The sequence below is a fragment of the Lates calcarifer genome, linkage group LG12 (genome assembly GCF_001640805.2).
Source record: "Lates calcarifer isolate ASB-BC8 linkage group LG12, TLL_Latcal_v3, whole genome shotgun sequence".
Taxonomy (NCBI): domain Eukaryota; kingdom Metazoa; phylum Chordata; class Actinopteri; family Centropomidae; genus Lates; species Lates calcarifer.
In genome coordinates, this window is record NC_066844.1 from 26,260,704 (window position 1) to 26,276,753 (window position 16,050).

Here is a 16,050-nt window from a genome sequence, read left to right on the forward strand (position 1 = left end):
GCAATCATTTAATGATGTGTTGAGCTCAAACCAGGATCATCTCGGGTGTTGACACACGCGATCCTGCTCTGTCTTCATGAGCATTTCATCTCCTGACTGATGATAAAGGTTTCTTATGTAATGTGGACACACTGGGTAATGGACAGGATTTATACTGGCCACAAACCAGCAGTTTTATATTCTATCCTTATTGTCCTGAGGGTTGTATAGTGAGAGTAAGTGGGAGTGCCATGTTACATAAGCGAGGCCTTAAATTCATACAGGCTCTGTGTGTCTTGTTCTATTTCTGCGAGGAAAGAAAAGAGTATTGTCCTGAGGGAGTAACACATTATCAATGCTTGAATTATGGCAATAAAATAAACTTTATTGATCCCTCAGGGAAATTAAAGAAGAAAAATGTAGGGATTAAAGCTGTTTTGACAAGGAGAGCTGCTCTCACACACTGTGCACCATCTTGCATGTTATTATTTCTGATTGGTTTTCATACTCTCATCCAACTGCAATGCTTATGCTTTGTACTGTTACATAATCTACCATAAAGAAAATGACATTTTAGCCAATACATGTGTTTCTGTCCTTTACATAAACGCCATGCAACATGGCCCTAAACCGTGATTATGTCTGCACCACCAGTCTTAGATAAAATACACCAATAATCCCCTGAACCTCAAAGTATTACACATTGGCCCTGCTGCTTCTCAACCCTTTAAAGAGACACTGTCAACAATAAGCTCGACACAAAATCCCTGCGCACACAACTTTGTCAGTGGCTTGAATAATAAGTTCTGTTCCAGACTTTCAAGGATGAATTGCTTTTGTGGTGTAATTCACTCTTCCTTCAGGTCAGAAACACAATACATTTATTATGTTGGCTTTTACTTTTTTTTTTCTGTGAATTCCATCATTGCTACAGAAAAGATTTTATTGTTCACATGGATTATGGGAAGAAATTAATGATGAAAACACAAATTTTATAAAGACACCAATATTCTACACTGGAGCAGTAACTACACAAGCCTCTTCTCCACCTGAACAAACAAAACAGACAATAAATGAATCTACAGATTTAAATATGTGATTAAATGTAGTTCAGACAAATCACATGAACTCCACTGGAGTCAGTTAACTGCTACTCTGATGAAAATGGGGCTAAATTAGCTTTAGCTGGAGTGCATGGTGTTTATCTCTGTTTTGTAGCCCTGCAAATTTTATACATCTCTATGGCATAATAATTGTAAAATCTACATCATTGAGATATAGTTACTGTTATACAGAGCAGCTGTACAAGCCGTTCACTGTTGCCATGGTTTAACTTGCTGCCAAGCCTCATACCACCAAATGACGTCTGAAAAACACTGATTTCTTCAGTCACTTCACCTGTTATCACCACAGGTTAGATGGCAGCTTTTATGTTGGTCTGCCAAGAGAATCAAGGTGTTTCTCTCCTGACACTCGGTGCTTCTCTTCTAAACTATTTTATAAAGAAAAGCAGCCGCTAACGAGGAAGACAAAATGCAATTTGTGCCACTCCCAAGAGCTGCAGCTGAATTCAGCAAAACACTGAGTGGGAACATTTCCACAGTGACCTCCCACTTTACAGTCCTAGCTTTGCATAAAATAATTTGTCTGTGACAGAAGGTGGAGACAGTTTGGCAGAACCCAAGCTTCAATTTTGAGCGCGTCTCCTCCATTTCCTAATAAGCTGAACTGTTTAGCTGTTGTTTTCAGCTGCTGTAATCACAGCTGCAGGTACAAACAAGTTCCCCATCAGAACTGATTAGGGCTGACTCTGCTCCCTGTGAGCCATTTGTAATGTTACACAGTACACACATGCAAACCACACTAAATAAGAGAGGGGAGAGAGAGGGGGAGTCGTGATGTGGTCTTCATCGGGGTGAATAAAATGAGTCAGTTATGTAAGCTGGATGAGAAACAGCCCTTTGCCAATCATTTGTTTCACTGGCTCCATGTTAAAGTACTAATCTCCTCTCATGCTGCATAAATATGATAATAACATAAAGGTGCTGGACATTCTGTAAACTCTCTATCTGCACATCCATCTCTCTGTCAGGCCTGTCGGTCTGGACAGGTACAGAAACACTTACTTGTTTGTCTGCATAATTTAACACGAGTCTTTTCAATTATATGCATTCAGGTTGATGTAGAATGCTGGGGTGGGAAGCAAAGTGTGCAATGTGAGTGGTGTGTGTATATGTGTACATGTGTGCAAATAATACATCCAATTATGTTTGTACATGCAGACATTGTTCATGGCCCTCAGCTTTGTGTGTGATGTCAAACACCCACATCCCCTGTCCAGCCTGCAATCTGCTGCTGTCTGCCAGGAGACAAAGAGGTGGTGGGTTGTGGGCATTGAGAGAGAGAGAGAGAGAGAGAAAGACAGATGGAGAGAGAGAGAGAGAATTAAAAACTGCGATAATCAACAGAAACTGTGAGAATCACTGGCATTGGGCAAGAAGAAGCCGAAAAACAAGACCGAGCTCAACACAACCAACACAAGGAGAGAACAACAATGAGAAGTAATGATAGCAGAAAAAACAAGACATATAGTCAGCATAAACAGAGCAACAAACAGAGGCAGAGGGAGCGGAACACAATCAAGATCGAAAAATGACGGGTGAGGGAAACAGAACGAGAGGCAATCAAGTGAAGGGAGGAAAATGAGTTAACAAGAGCCAGGAAAAGGAAAAAAGAGAGGGATGAAGGGTTGCAGCAGCAGCTGTTGAATTTAGATGGAGGTCTGCTGTGCAGACAGGGTGGAGGACCCTGGGGACCAAAGAGGCACCTCTCTAACCAGAGGGCTTGGCATACAGTGTCCAGACTCATTTAAATCTTGTACTTATGTCCCCATGCAAACAATAACCTGCCATGAAGGCACCAACAAGTCCTCTGAGCTGAATGAAAGTACAGGTTGTTTGCCAGTGCTCTCCAAAACGCATATGGCGCTAGAACAAGAGCAAGAGTCTACAGAGATGCTGTTAGAGACGTTATTAGTTTAGCAGGTGTTTGGTCATAAACTGATGAAGACTAATAACAGCTTTGACCTGATGAGGAGTTATGGGATCACTAACATTAGTACAATTCATCCTGATGTGAGTGACTGCTGAGACATTTCACTGTTTTTTTGTATCATAAGCATCAAATATACCCAGGATTTTTGTTGGATGCGAGACAGTAACTCATAATATTCTTTACGAGAAATCCTCACAGGGCATCTCTGAAGTTAAGGAGAGGTCACAATTCTGGTTAAAACAAATCAGTCAAGGTTACAAAACCAACACCGACAGCTGTCTCCTGTGTCAAAGTCACACGTTATTTCCAATTCCCGCCCCTGTGAGGTTTTACAGCTCTATATTTACTTCATGCTACATCCACCTCTGCTTCTGACCGACGACAGGCATTATTCACACGACCACAAAAGGTCACCTGTCAGGAAAATGTAGCTTGTTTTACGCGTCTGTGCAATTGACCAATGCCTTCATTTGTCTGATGAGGACAGCCTCAGAGACGCAGTAACAATATCCACAAGAAAAGGCTAACACACAAAACAACACCCTCTGCATATGGTGAATGTTTGTCGACTGCCAATACTTGCTGAGAGGGGACAATACTCTCCAATGCATGCACACAAACACACACACACACACATTTAGCTTCCATTCAGAGGGTTTTAATTCTTGTCACATCCTTCCTCTCCACCTAGTTTCAACCCAAAGCGTCCCTCCCACTAACCAGCAGACGTATAGCTGCGTGTTTTAAAGGCAGAGCTGGATGAGATGATAAGAAGATTAAGCATGTGTTCCTCTTCCTCCTACACGTTGGTGGGCTGACTGTCAGGCAGGAAGGCGGCTGCTCACTTCTTTTTGCTCCATGGCTCGTTTGCAGCGGTTTGGTGCTGGTATGTAAGCTCGACGGAGGGCAGAGGAGGAAGAGGAGGAGGAGGAGGGCTCCTATTTTCTCTTATCAGACTGTGTGTGTGTGTGTGTGTGTGTGTGTGTGTCAGTCTCTGTATCTGTCTCCTCCACAAACTCATCAACTCTACACTCTCTCCTCACACACACACACACACACACACACAGATTCACATACGAGCACAGTGAGACTGACAGGAGAGAGGAGTTCAGGCTGCCAATGTCTGCTCCATCCGTCAAGCTAATCAGGCTTCGAGCTCCAGATAACAGCATCATTAGCGGCTCTCTCAACAACAGAAAACCCCTCGCAACTGCAAAAGCTCCAGTCACACAATATTACCAAACATTACTGTATTTTCTAATTCACTCCACTGACAAGTCTAAGGAGAATCGACTGGCACAATGCCTCGAGGGTAAAGCGCCTCTCAGTGCCTCAGATATACAGTAGTGGAGACTGAATGCAGAGATCCAGTAGTGGCAGTTTATTTTTCCAGTTGTCTTGCAGCTATCTTGTACTTATTAAAGCGATTTTTGTAGCTATTTTACTTAATCACTAGCTTAGGGAACCGAAGTTTACCACCCAAAATTACATTGTTAACACTCATCTAATAATTTCACTTATTTTCCTGCGTCAAGTTGTTTATTAAAGATCCACGCATGGAAGTGGAGCAATTAGTCCCCCATCAAAGTGAAATACTCTGCATAATTCATCAGGATGAGTGAGGGGGGAAGAGGGAGAGCTGAGGGAAGGAAAGATTGGGTTTTGTTCACTGAGTTTCAGACCTGAAAATAGGAGCAACACCAACCTCCCTCTGGACGAGAGGAAGAGTGAGAAAGATGGAGATTTAGAGTCACATCATCACTGAGTTCAGGACAATAAAGACAGCAACCGAATCCAAACCACAACAGATGAACCGAGAGCAGCCAGAAAATTACAGGAATAATAGACGGAGAAAGAAAAAAGACAGCAATAAACCTGATGAAAAATATTCTTAGTCTCTTAAGTGCCATCTGGAAAATGCCACCACTCCAGAGGTGACACCACAGCTCGAACCTGCCTGTGTTGCAGCTGGGCGTTAAACCTCAAAGCTTCTTCACAGAGAAGAACATCAGAAATTGTCAGGCACTGAAAGCTGGTGTCGACTGCCTGTTTGTTCATAATCATGTTTGTTATTTTTGGATCAGGTGATTCCTGATTTAAAAACTAGTTTTGACAGTTGAGATTCAAAGTTAATTCTTGACGTTGGGAAACAGCAGTTGAAAAGCAATCTCACAATCTGCCTGCCCTTGAAATCCTCACATAAAAGGCTTGGCATTTTGGAAACTACTCTTATTTTCTTTCTTGCTGAGAGTTAGAGAAGATCTACGACTCTTTTTTACTTCAGCAGGCAGCTACCTTAGCTTAGCTTAGCACAAAGTCTGGAAACAAGGGGAAACATCTAGCCTGGCTCTGTCCAAAGGAAACTAAATCCACTTCAGCACCTCCAAAGCTCACCAGTTAACACGCTGTATCTTGTTTGTTTTATCCATTCAAAAACTGAAGTGTTGTGGTTTTACTGGGGTGAACTCTTTCTTGTCGTCACTGTGAAGCTGAACTAACCAGCTGCTGGATTCATATTTATCATAGATACATGAGAGTAGGATCAGTCTTATTCTGGCCAAGGAAGATACCAGATGTCTATGAATGACTACTGAGATATCACAAAATCTCAGATGATATCCAGCTTTACTTTATACCCAGGAGAAGCTAGAACATCCTCTGACAGCAAAGCACACAGAGAATTATACCCAGGTCAAATAGGCTGCCATTGTATATACTGCAGAGACAGAGAGAGAATAAAAGAGAGGGAGGGAAGTCCGAGGAAGCGAGGGAAACACTTGTCAGCGGTGACGAAGACGCCTCATCATCTAAGTGACACTTTGACTGTTCCGGTTGCTTGCCTACAATGTCACGTTAGATTGGGCCTCCAGCCTTCACACGCCTTCCAGTTATTTATGTTATAGATTTATAGAAACCACACAAAAAATAGAAGTGCACCTTGAGAAAGAAATGAGTTGTCTAAATGAATTGGGATCAGCGACCTCAGCCTGGAGCAAAGAGCTTCGATCAGAACCTGACAGTGTGAGAGAGGCCGGCTATTAGCCGTCGTCTCTCTCAAAGGGAATATTTGATGTCAAAGGAAGTATCTTGTGGACTCTGCGGCCGTTATCTCCATTTCAGCCGACAGTCACCTGCTCTCAGCTGAACCTGTGTATAAGTAAATCCAGTCAAAATTAATTCACACAGGATACAAGATTACTCCTGACAGCAGCTTTGTCTCTGTCTGCACTGCTGCTGCACAACAGGGAAGAAAGCCAAACACATTTAGCATTTAATGCTGAAGAAATCTCAGTTTTCAGGCAGTAAGCTTACCTTGAAAAAGCATCACTCCTGTTAAGTGTTAATGTAGCTCTGAATGTGTAAAATAATCCAATTAACACTCACTTACATTTAGGGAACAGGGCAAAGCATCAATTCATCACAAGTATAATTTTATCTGCATGTTTTCTTGTTAAACTGAAGGCACACTGTTCCATTTATAAAAGGAAATAACAATATTCCACAAAAACGTACACTGCTTTTGAGAGTGAAGCTACGTCAAGACAGAAAGCTTTTAACTGAGCCATCGATACCTCTTTACCCATAATTCAATTAGTGCATAAACCTGTGAGCCAACTGCACCAGCTGAATTTAGTCGAGAAGTAATTCTCTGATGAAATGATAATGCAGGCAACTTATAATTCGACAGCAGCAGCAGACATCTCTAGCTCTGTGCCAAATTGAAACACAGATTTTGTGTGGTCCTGGTCCACAGTTCCAATTAAATCTGAGTCCAGAGCCTCGACACTGTGACTGATCCTCAAAAGCACAAGTGCCAGAGGAAGACACATGCAGTAATCCACCAACTATTGCCAACGAGCTACATCGCGCCATTAGTATGAGCCCTGTTAATGACCACGTGTGGCAGAGAATGAATAATAAATTAGACAATAAAAGGATAGGATGGAAGGAGCGAGTGAAATGCAGCAACATGAGGACACATTTCTATTAACTTGCGTGCGCTGGCGGCAATTATTAAACCCAGTGAAGCTGGGGGAATAGCTATGTGGAAAACAGAGCAATCCAAGAAGTACTAGTGAGCAATGATTTAAATTCGCTGTAAAAATCAACAACACGGTTGTGGAGATTCTCTTTGTAATTCAGCTTCAACTAATGACTGAGCCATGCAGAGAGGTAATTTGGATAATAAAAGGGCAAAAAAAAAAAGTTTGCATAAAACAGAATTAATAAGAAATTCAGAGAGAGAGGAAGAGATGGAGGAAAAAATCAGTGTGTCGTGATAATCAGTGTACCCACTGAGAGCCACTGAGAAGCAGCATCATGGTGCTGTAGCCTGAAGAAGTGTTTTTAAAGTCTGGGTTGGGACCAATCCTGGCCCATGGAAAGATTAAAATAAGCTTGAAATTGATGTTTGCCAAGATTTTCCAAGTCTCTTTAATGTAATGTAGTTTGAATAAAATCCTAAAATCAGGGCAAATTAGATTAACCTAGACCAAAAACAGTAGAGGAGAATGTGTTTGAAAGCACAGCTCCCCTGAGAAAGGGCGGGAGAAAAAGAAGCAGTGACCTAGACTAGATGTCAGTGTTCTCGAGTGTCAGTTCAATAAACTGAACTGCGATTAACTGAAGGAAACACAAATCCTGGGCTGGCAGGGGGCAGGGATGCTCCTTTCCTCTCCCTGGGATTTCCTTCCCTGTGCCGTTAGCAGGCTGATACAGCACCAACCGCTCAGGGGGTCCTGGCATGTGCAGACACGTGTGCAAACATGTGCGGACGGTTACGACCAACAGCCCCGCGGAAAGCCAACGAGGGCAGACACGGGGACCGAGCAGCATCCTGGGCAGGGCCGTGGCTAATGAGGAGAGGATGCTCCATTAACGCTCCCCGGAGCTGAAAGCCTGGTAGTCACAGCCCACTTCTGTCATAAAGGGGAGAGAAATGGGCAGGAAAAGTATGGGCGAACTGGCACAAGCTTATCTAACCCTGGCACACGTGCACGCTGAGTAAAAATAAAGATGAGCTGAAGGAACTGGCAGCTAATATCCTGTTGAGTGTGGCTGCTCACTAAATTGGTGTCAGTATAATGTTAATATTAAGGAAAAGATGAGAGGGAGAGCTGCTGCTAGCTAGATTAGGTTCCCTACAGTTTCAAGCAGAACAAGTTAGGCATAAAGTAATGGTGATTAGAATATCAACTTCCCCCTCCAAAGGATGTGCAAGTCTCATTTTGCACATCCTCACGTCTCACAGGCAGTTTGGTATGAAGTAAACCTCACCAGTCACTTGATCCCTTAATATTCAGAGTCTTGATTGACAGCTGGAGCCCCCCACCCCCACCCCGACACCATTAAAACACGCTCGCAGCCTCGACTGAACTTAATGAGACGGCAGACAAGACTGAGCTTCTCCTCTCACATCCTCCCAAAACTATACTGCTGAGTCATGAGGAAATGAGCAGCAGAATCGTTACACCATGAAATACAGCAAGACGGAGAAAAACACAGTGAGGAGGAGAGAGAGAGGGAGGAAGGAAGAAGATGAGGTCTGATCCCAAGTGGTAGCTGCTCTGATGGTGGTGTCCAAACGGGAGAAATGAGCACAGATCTCGACCCTACACAGCAATCCCATTACACTGCCTAATTGGATAGGGTGTGTGCACTGCAGTGATAGAATTAGAGCACTAAAGCGTGCTCAGGGGGTGGAGGAGTAGGGGGGCCCTCTGGACCTCCATTTCTGATTATGTTTGGTTTTCAGACAGTTAAAGCCATCGCAGAGAAACCTCCTTGAGGAGAAAACAGCTCCAACGGAACTATAAATAACAAAAGGTACGAGACAGGTAGATGACTTTAACGCTGCGCCCCGACACGCACTGTCAACAGTTTGTTTCGACGGCAGCTGTTTTCCATTTCTATTTTCTGCCGTGGTGCCTAATCAAGAAAGGGATGGAGGGAAGAAAAGGAGAAATAGCTCTCAGCCAGGCACGATAGGAGGAGAAGAAATCAGACGTCTTAGAAGCTGAGTGGCCGCTGATGAAGAATAGGTTAATTCCTAACGATATTACATGGCTATTTTCTGCAACAGTAGCACACCATATGATCTCAGTTCATTTTCATAAATCTCAGTGGGAGAATTTAAGCACCTTCTTGTGCGAAGCCCAAATGAGAATTGGGAGCTTCCATCTCTGTGAACCTCTCTGACAGTGCTGCTCTAAATCCTATTCTTCCTAAAAATGTAAACAAGCTGTGAACACAGCAGCCTCCAACACTGTGGAGTTTCTATAGAAGACTTGTAAGCACACAAGGGAACAGCAGCAGGGAAGGGTAATCCATAGAATTATAAATGGTGTGCCCAAAAATAGAGAATCAATAGTTCTTTAATGCGCAGATTTCAATTGGGCGTGCTAACGTGGGCGGAGGAACCCATTTCATCTCAAACAAGTTCTCACTCCTCACTATCTGTCATGGTCAACCAGAAGAAAAAAGTCTAATGGTTCGATATGACAATGACAGGGAGGTCAATGAGTGATGATGTAATGAGTTTTATAAACTACAGTCAACACAACTATCAAATATACACACACACACACTCGTACCTGGAGGTTGACCGTGACGGGATAACGGCTGAGTTATCAGTTTGGGTACCAAACATGAAGAAGAGACTTTTTGTTTTTATGTTTTCGATCCAAAACTAATTCATCCCGGCCTCGCTCTGAAAGCACACTCATTTCAATGCACCTCTAAACTTGGAGAGCCTGAATGGCCTGTGATAAAAGGGAGCCACAGTTTCAGAGACACAATGACCTATAGTTTAAGAGATGCTGTGGAGTAAATCCACTCTGGAGATTTTCAGCTCTTTGCTCTTGCTCCCTCAAAAATAGTTATGCTTAGAAATGAAGAGGGATCTAATAATCTGTGTTAACAAGTTGTGTCATACTCCCTTACCCCCTTAAGTTAAACTCAGCCCAAGCGTGTAGCCAAAAATAATCACAAGGGTTTGCAACAATGGCAGCCAAATGAACCATAAAATTATTTCATTTTGGACAAAGGGGATGAAAATGATGCTGTTTATCCTCTTGAGCGCCAGCGAGGCTCTTAAAGCTCTCGCAGCTTAAGTATAATAAACGACAGAAACTATCACAAAGGGAACAGCACAGGTCTGAAATGACAGTTACTTCACACAGACACCTAACTCATCTCTTATGATCAGGTGGTGCCACTGGTATGATGCATTCATGCATACAGTCTGTTCTTAATAAGCCTAGCCTGTGCACAGCTCGTATGGCACTTGCACGTGATATCTGTATGTCATCGCCTGCTGAGCGAGAAAGAAAAAATTCCATATCTTGCTGCCTCTGAGGCGGCCATGATCATTTATTTATTCATAGAACTGAATCCAAGGCGTGATTCATCGTGGCAGTCTTTTTCGCCTGCCAGAAGATTAGGAGGGACAATCTGGCCCCTGTGACGCCGCATTATTCCAGACAGTGAAATACTAGAGACAGCTGTGTCACTCCAGCTGTGGAGCAAACACAAAGGCCGTGCCTTGGGGCAGCGCAGGCTGAGTACGGTTATTACTGTCAGATAGCCACGGAGCCCTGCAGGGCTCTACAGGTGGGCGAGCATGTGAGATGAAAAAAGACACTAGAAACAAACTCATAATAATAAACATTCATTTTGGTGTCACACGGGTCACACAGGTAGAGGATGTGACACATTGCTGTTGGCATTGAAATTACTCCAGGGAGAGATGGTGTGTCAGTGTCTGAAAGTGCTTCAAAGAGGTGCTGACGAACCGACTGTCTCCGATGTGGATCCACAGTAAAAGCCTTTCTTTGCTTCATTTTGAAGAAAAATGCATTTCTTTGTTGATCAAACATCGGCTGTGTTAGTGGGTTCGGGGTTGATTGAGTGATTCTGCTCAGTGCTCTTGTGTTTTGCTTGTTGCTTTTGCTGCACTGCTGCTTCAGAAATGGCATCGATTCCTCTCAACTGGTGTCAAGTGGATTCGAGTGTAGGAGATATTCTAATATGGCAGTGAAATCACCAAACCTGCAGTTCAAATCGATTCTTAAGTCCTCAGCATGAAATGTTGATGTACTCAAGTTTGTGCCATGTTGGGTTTAAAACTAATCAATAATCTTAAAATAGAAACTGATCACATAGAATTATCAGCCAACTCTGTAGTTCTCCTCAGCTCTATGGAGTGTTTTATCATATTGTAGCTCACTGCTGTGGCAGCTAAGAAGATGCTCTGACAAACCCACTGTATGCTACCCACCTAGCAACAAAAGAGCACACAAACACAGTGGCAGCTAAAGAGACAGATATTTCCCCCAGGAGCTGGTGGAGAGCAAATCATGGGCTACTAGTGGCTCACTAAGCACTTTATATACTGATGATATGTCAAAGTTGTGACTGGAAAATGCTGCTTTTAAGCGAGGCCATGTAACCTTTGAAAGAGGGAAACAAATGAAAAGTTGAATTCATAAGATAGAAAATACAACCTTGCTCAATTCAGCGTCATCTGGTTTGACAGGTAGCTTATGGAGGCTTAGAGAACTTGTAAAGATAGGTATTGCATCGCAGCACTTCTCAGGAAGTTTACTATCTTTACGTGTCTTATCTATTTCTGCCACTGTTACACCTGTCAAAAATAAACTAATGGAAATGTCTGTTAAGAAACGGACTCAACAGACTTTTGGGAAATGAAGGGAAGTCAATGTGCCATTATCCTGCCAGTGGTCTTACTTAAAGTATTCCCTGTTAGAATACATAAAAAATACTGCATTGAAAGCAAATTAATTAATTAAAGCTATTGTGATCTCATGGGATTGGATATAAACACATTCTGTCAGAGCATTTTAAGCTTTTTGTTATTTAACGGGTTAGGGGAAGAGGGATAGAGAAATAAAGTGGCACAAAAAGCAAAAGATGCATAGTGATAACAGAATGACTTGAGTAAACTGCTGTGTTATTCATAAACCATTTGGTAACACCAGGCTAGAACAACAAGTTTTGCATTGTTTTTTTTTTTTTTTTTTAATGTTGTTTTCTCAGGCAGTTTTATATTGACAGATGCTCACATCAGAATTCAAGTTCAGGTCATCAAAATTCACACCCAAGTCTTCAGGTTTTGTCTCTGGTGTGAAAACACTGCACATCTCTCCACTCAGACTTTACCAGCATTTTTGAGGCTCCAGAGACATTCCTTCATCAATTCAGGGCACACCAACACACCATCTTCCCCGATCTTTAATCTCTCCAAGTCTCCTCCTGTCTGCCACCCAGGTGCGGTCAAACCATCACTCAACAAACCCAAATCATTGCTGCTGTCAGTTAACAAGTTCTGGAAGAGAAGCCTTCCTCCAGCAGACAAATGTGAGGCCATCAGCGCTGCCTGGACGCGAATTGTTTTTATCAACCGTCAGAATGTGAGCGCTTTAGTTGTTTCACTGGGGTCGCTGCAGCACGCCGCTTTGCCTGCCGGCCTGATATTTTAAATCCTGATCCAATCTGACGACCACAGCATTTCAACTCTCAGGAGACATGTTTTTTTTACAACTTCTTCTGTGAGTGCTCCGATGCTAAAAGAGAAGAAAAACACACACACGCTCTGAATACATTTGCACACCTAAAAACCCTTCACATCCTTCAGGCCTCCCAAGTAATTACTTTCACAAAAATGAAAACTGCACGCGCGCTTGTGATTACATTCATCTGAATAGAAGGAAATTGAGGGGCAGTTACTGCATGAAATGACTGGAAATATAAGCACAGACCCGCACGCTTTTATTTCCAGACATTATCTGGAAGGCCGCTGGCACACAGCAGTGCAGTGTGTATGTTTTCATGGTGACAGATCACACTGCTCTTAATTGGCTAATAGGATTTCACCTCATATCCGCACAGTTTCTAACTCTCATCATCTATAGGCTGATATGAAGTATACATTTCCTGTCTGACAGAAGCACTGACGTCAAATAAATTATGTAAGGAAATGACTGTAAAATTTTCAGCGGAGATGCAGTGGTTAAAAATAAATCTGCATGAATGACCATTTGAATGATTTTTCCATTCTGCTGCTGTCTTCGAAAAACACCCCGAATATATTTACAGTAAACACAGTTGCCAAGATTGATGCAGTAATGAACGATTTCAAGCTGTTGTAATGCCAACCTGCCATCTTCAGAAAGCCTCAAAATAATGTGATAATGAGCATTCAATCTGCTTGTGGAAGACGTCCTGCTGCTACAGCCAGGATATACAAGGCAGTCGTGCAGGGATATCTAGTACCCCGACAATGCTGTCTTGCATTTCAATGTGTGAGTGTGTGAGGGTGTGTGCATGCAGGTGTGTGACGAGAGTAAGCCGATAGGGATTTTCTGCTGTCTTCATCAACACTTGAAGTCAACCCTCAGGCCAAATGGGTGTGGATCTCTCTCTCTCTCTCTCTCTCTCTCTCTCTCTCTGTGAGTGTGTTTGTGAGCAGGAGCAACTCAACACATATGTGCATGTTTCTGTTCATGCATGCACTTCAGTTTCTGTGTGTGTGTGTGTGTGTGTGTGTGTGTGTGTGTGTGTGTGTGTGTCAGCCTTGGCCCAGATGCGCTTTACATCCAAACAAGTACATTTCCATTAGAGCACTCTAATCTTCCCCCTGCAGGCCAGTCATTTTGCTAAAATGTCATTGGTGATGGGATCAAAATCACACAGTTAACCTCAGCCTCCAGCATGTATCCATCACCCTGATAAACATTTTATAGTTTGGTCCATTTTTTCGTGGCCGCTCCAAAGCAGGGACAGTAATCATTAGCTGCTGTTCAGTTTGTACTGAGACAAAGCCAAAAACCATTTACTGGACTGAAACAACCCACAGAGCATAATTAGGACTCTCATTAGATCTGCGGCACCTGATAATTCACTGGTGCATTAAAGCCTGTCTGCGGGAAACACCAACAACATCAATCAATCCTGCATAATTTCCCGAGACAGACGATTCACCAAAAATCCAGCAGATCAATACAACAGAAACAAATAATGAGACACAGTGTGGGATCACTGAGGTGGGGTGAGGATGCATTTTTAGAAACTGATGAGTTTTTGACTTCTTTTTGTTTTATCACTGTGTTGGCAGAGCTCAGGCATGTGGAATTTATTGATTTTGGGCTGAATTTCAAAAAGGAGGAGATGAGGCTGGCAAATCATCTAAAAACATGACATGAGTGGCTGTTCATCATTTTGATCTACTCCCTTTCCCCCCTGCAAGGCTTAGCCTGAGTGACTGAAGCCTTGGTGTCTTTTAGTGGCAGCAGCACACACCTGAATGATGCAACATGCTGATCAGAATATTGATAGGGGGCTATACTTAGTTTGATCCCTGTCAGGAGCCTTTAAGCCTCTGGTCTTGTCTGGCCAGAATAATTTTTGATGTGTGCGAGATGAAAAGTGTAACCCCTAGCGTTAGCGTTCATGGACTGCATGGAAAGGTGAGGGGAAAAAAAGAAGAAGGGATCGTTAGAAATAACTTACCCCGAGGATGACAGTGTCTTCTCCTTGAAATAGTGGGATGAACTTATCTCCGCGGATAATTTCGGACTGGTTCAGTGGACGAAATCGACACAACACCTTGATATTGCATTCTGCATTAGCATCAGCCATTGTGGTAAAAAAAAAAAAAAATATGTAGACGCGCTTCCAAAAGAGAAAGAGGAATTTATAAAAGATTGAAAAAGAATTCCCTGTGCAAGCTTTTGCCGTGAGCCACCAGGACGCAGGCTGAGACCATCGGCTATACCCACATGCAGAGCGAGACTGGAAGGCGAGGCATTTGGAAGAATGGACTACTACGAGTTTTGGGAGAGACTACAGCCAAAATCATTGAAGAAATGTAAAACCAAAAAAGCAAAAGAAACCCCGCTTGAGAGTTTTTCTTGTTTAAAATACCCTCAAACCAAACTCAGGTGCAGCTGAGCAGGTGGGCAACAAACGGAGAGTTGTAAATGGGGAAGTAGAGTCCACACTGGTCCGGTCGGCGGTGTCTGGATAGGCTGCAGGCTCCTCAGAAGCATGCCTTGCATCGCTGTCATCCCCTGCTCTCTCACTGGGGGCGGGGCGTGGTAAAGTAGGGACTCAAATCCTCTCTCATCAGCACCACTGAGCAGAGGGACCGAGGAGCAGGGAGCTCCGACTCCACCTTTTATTCCTGCTACCTCAATTATTCTGGCCTCGATGTAGAAGTTGAGACACCTTTAGTTTTAACCATATTTCTGCAACTTGCACAACATGCCCAAAGTACCACCAGCATGTGGGGAGGTATTTTTCTGTTTAGTTGTGAGAGCATCTTTTTTCTCAGGTCTGCACCAGACTGGTCTCCATGGTAATGCTGTTTTGCATGACTGGATAGTCATGTGGGAACCAAAGGCTCCATGATTTTTGCCAAAAGATTTAAAGGGCTCTCCATCGTTGGAGCACTGCACCAGCTCAAAGTCAGGGAGCAGGCAAGACAGATTAGAAATATGTCCTGATTTCAAGTCCTTCATAAGGTTAAAGTTTTTTAAAAAAGAGCTGGATTTTGGACTCTCCATGATAAACCTGTGACTTTCATCAGACACTCCCTGTGTGGTAAATACAAAGGTCCTTCAAATTCCACACCCCAAGTTTGTAACACAGATTCTCTCTGATAATTTTTAGGTCTCAAGTCCAAGGAGGACATGAACTGTTTTCACAGGCTTATTATCCCTCATGAGTAAACTGATCTTCATGTGTCCCTTTATTTGATACAGTTCATTGATAATTTACATGTTTTAATAACTGTTATCACACCCACGTTGCCAAGGATGTACAAGACAAGAACTACAGTAAGAATGAATAATGATACTTGTAGTATGTTTACACTGAAAACATATCTATGTCTCACAGTGCATGAGATTTCACTGCAGCTTAATCAGCCTACATTGGCACTGCCCTACAGATTTGTTTGTGATTGATCAACAGTAGCAGTAATAGGCTACTAGTTAT

The 16,050-nt window shown here is 43.0% G+C and overlaps 1 protein-coding gene across 1 annotated transcript in view; it reads right to left on the reverse strand.

Annotated features, from left to right (window-relative positions):
- The window catches only part of kif5ab (kinesin family member 5A, b), a 55,395-nt gene extending 40,156 nt beyond the window's left edge, over window positions 1–15,239 (reverse strand). The window contains exon 1 of the mRNA XM_018678930.2: window positions 14,563–15,239. Coding sequence (XP_018534446.1) covers window positions 14,563–14,691 — 129 coding nt within the window. The 5' untranslated portion in view covers window positions 14,692–15,239. The remainder of the gene's footprint in view (window positions 1–14,562) is intronic.
- Window positions 15,240–16,050: the final 811 nt, after the last annotated feature.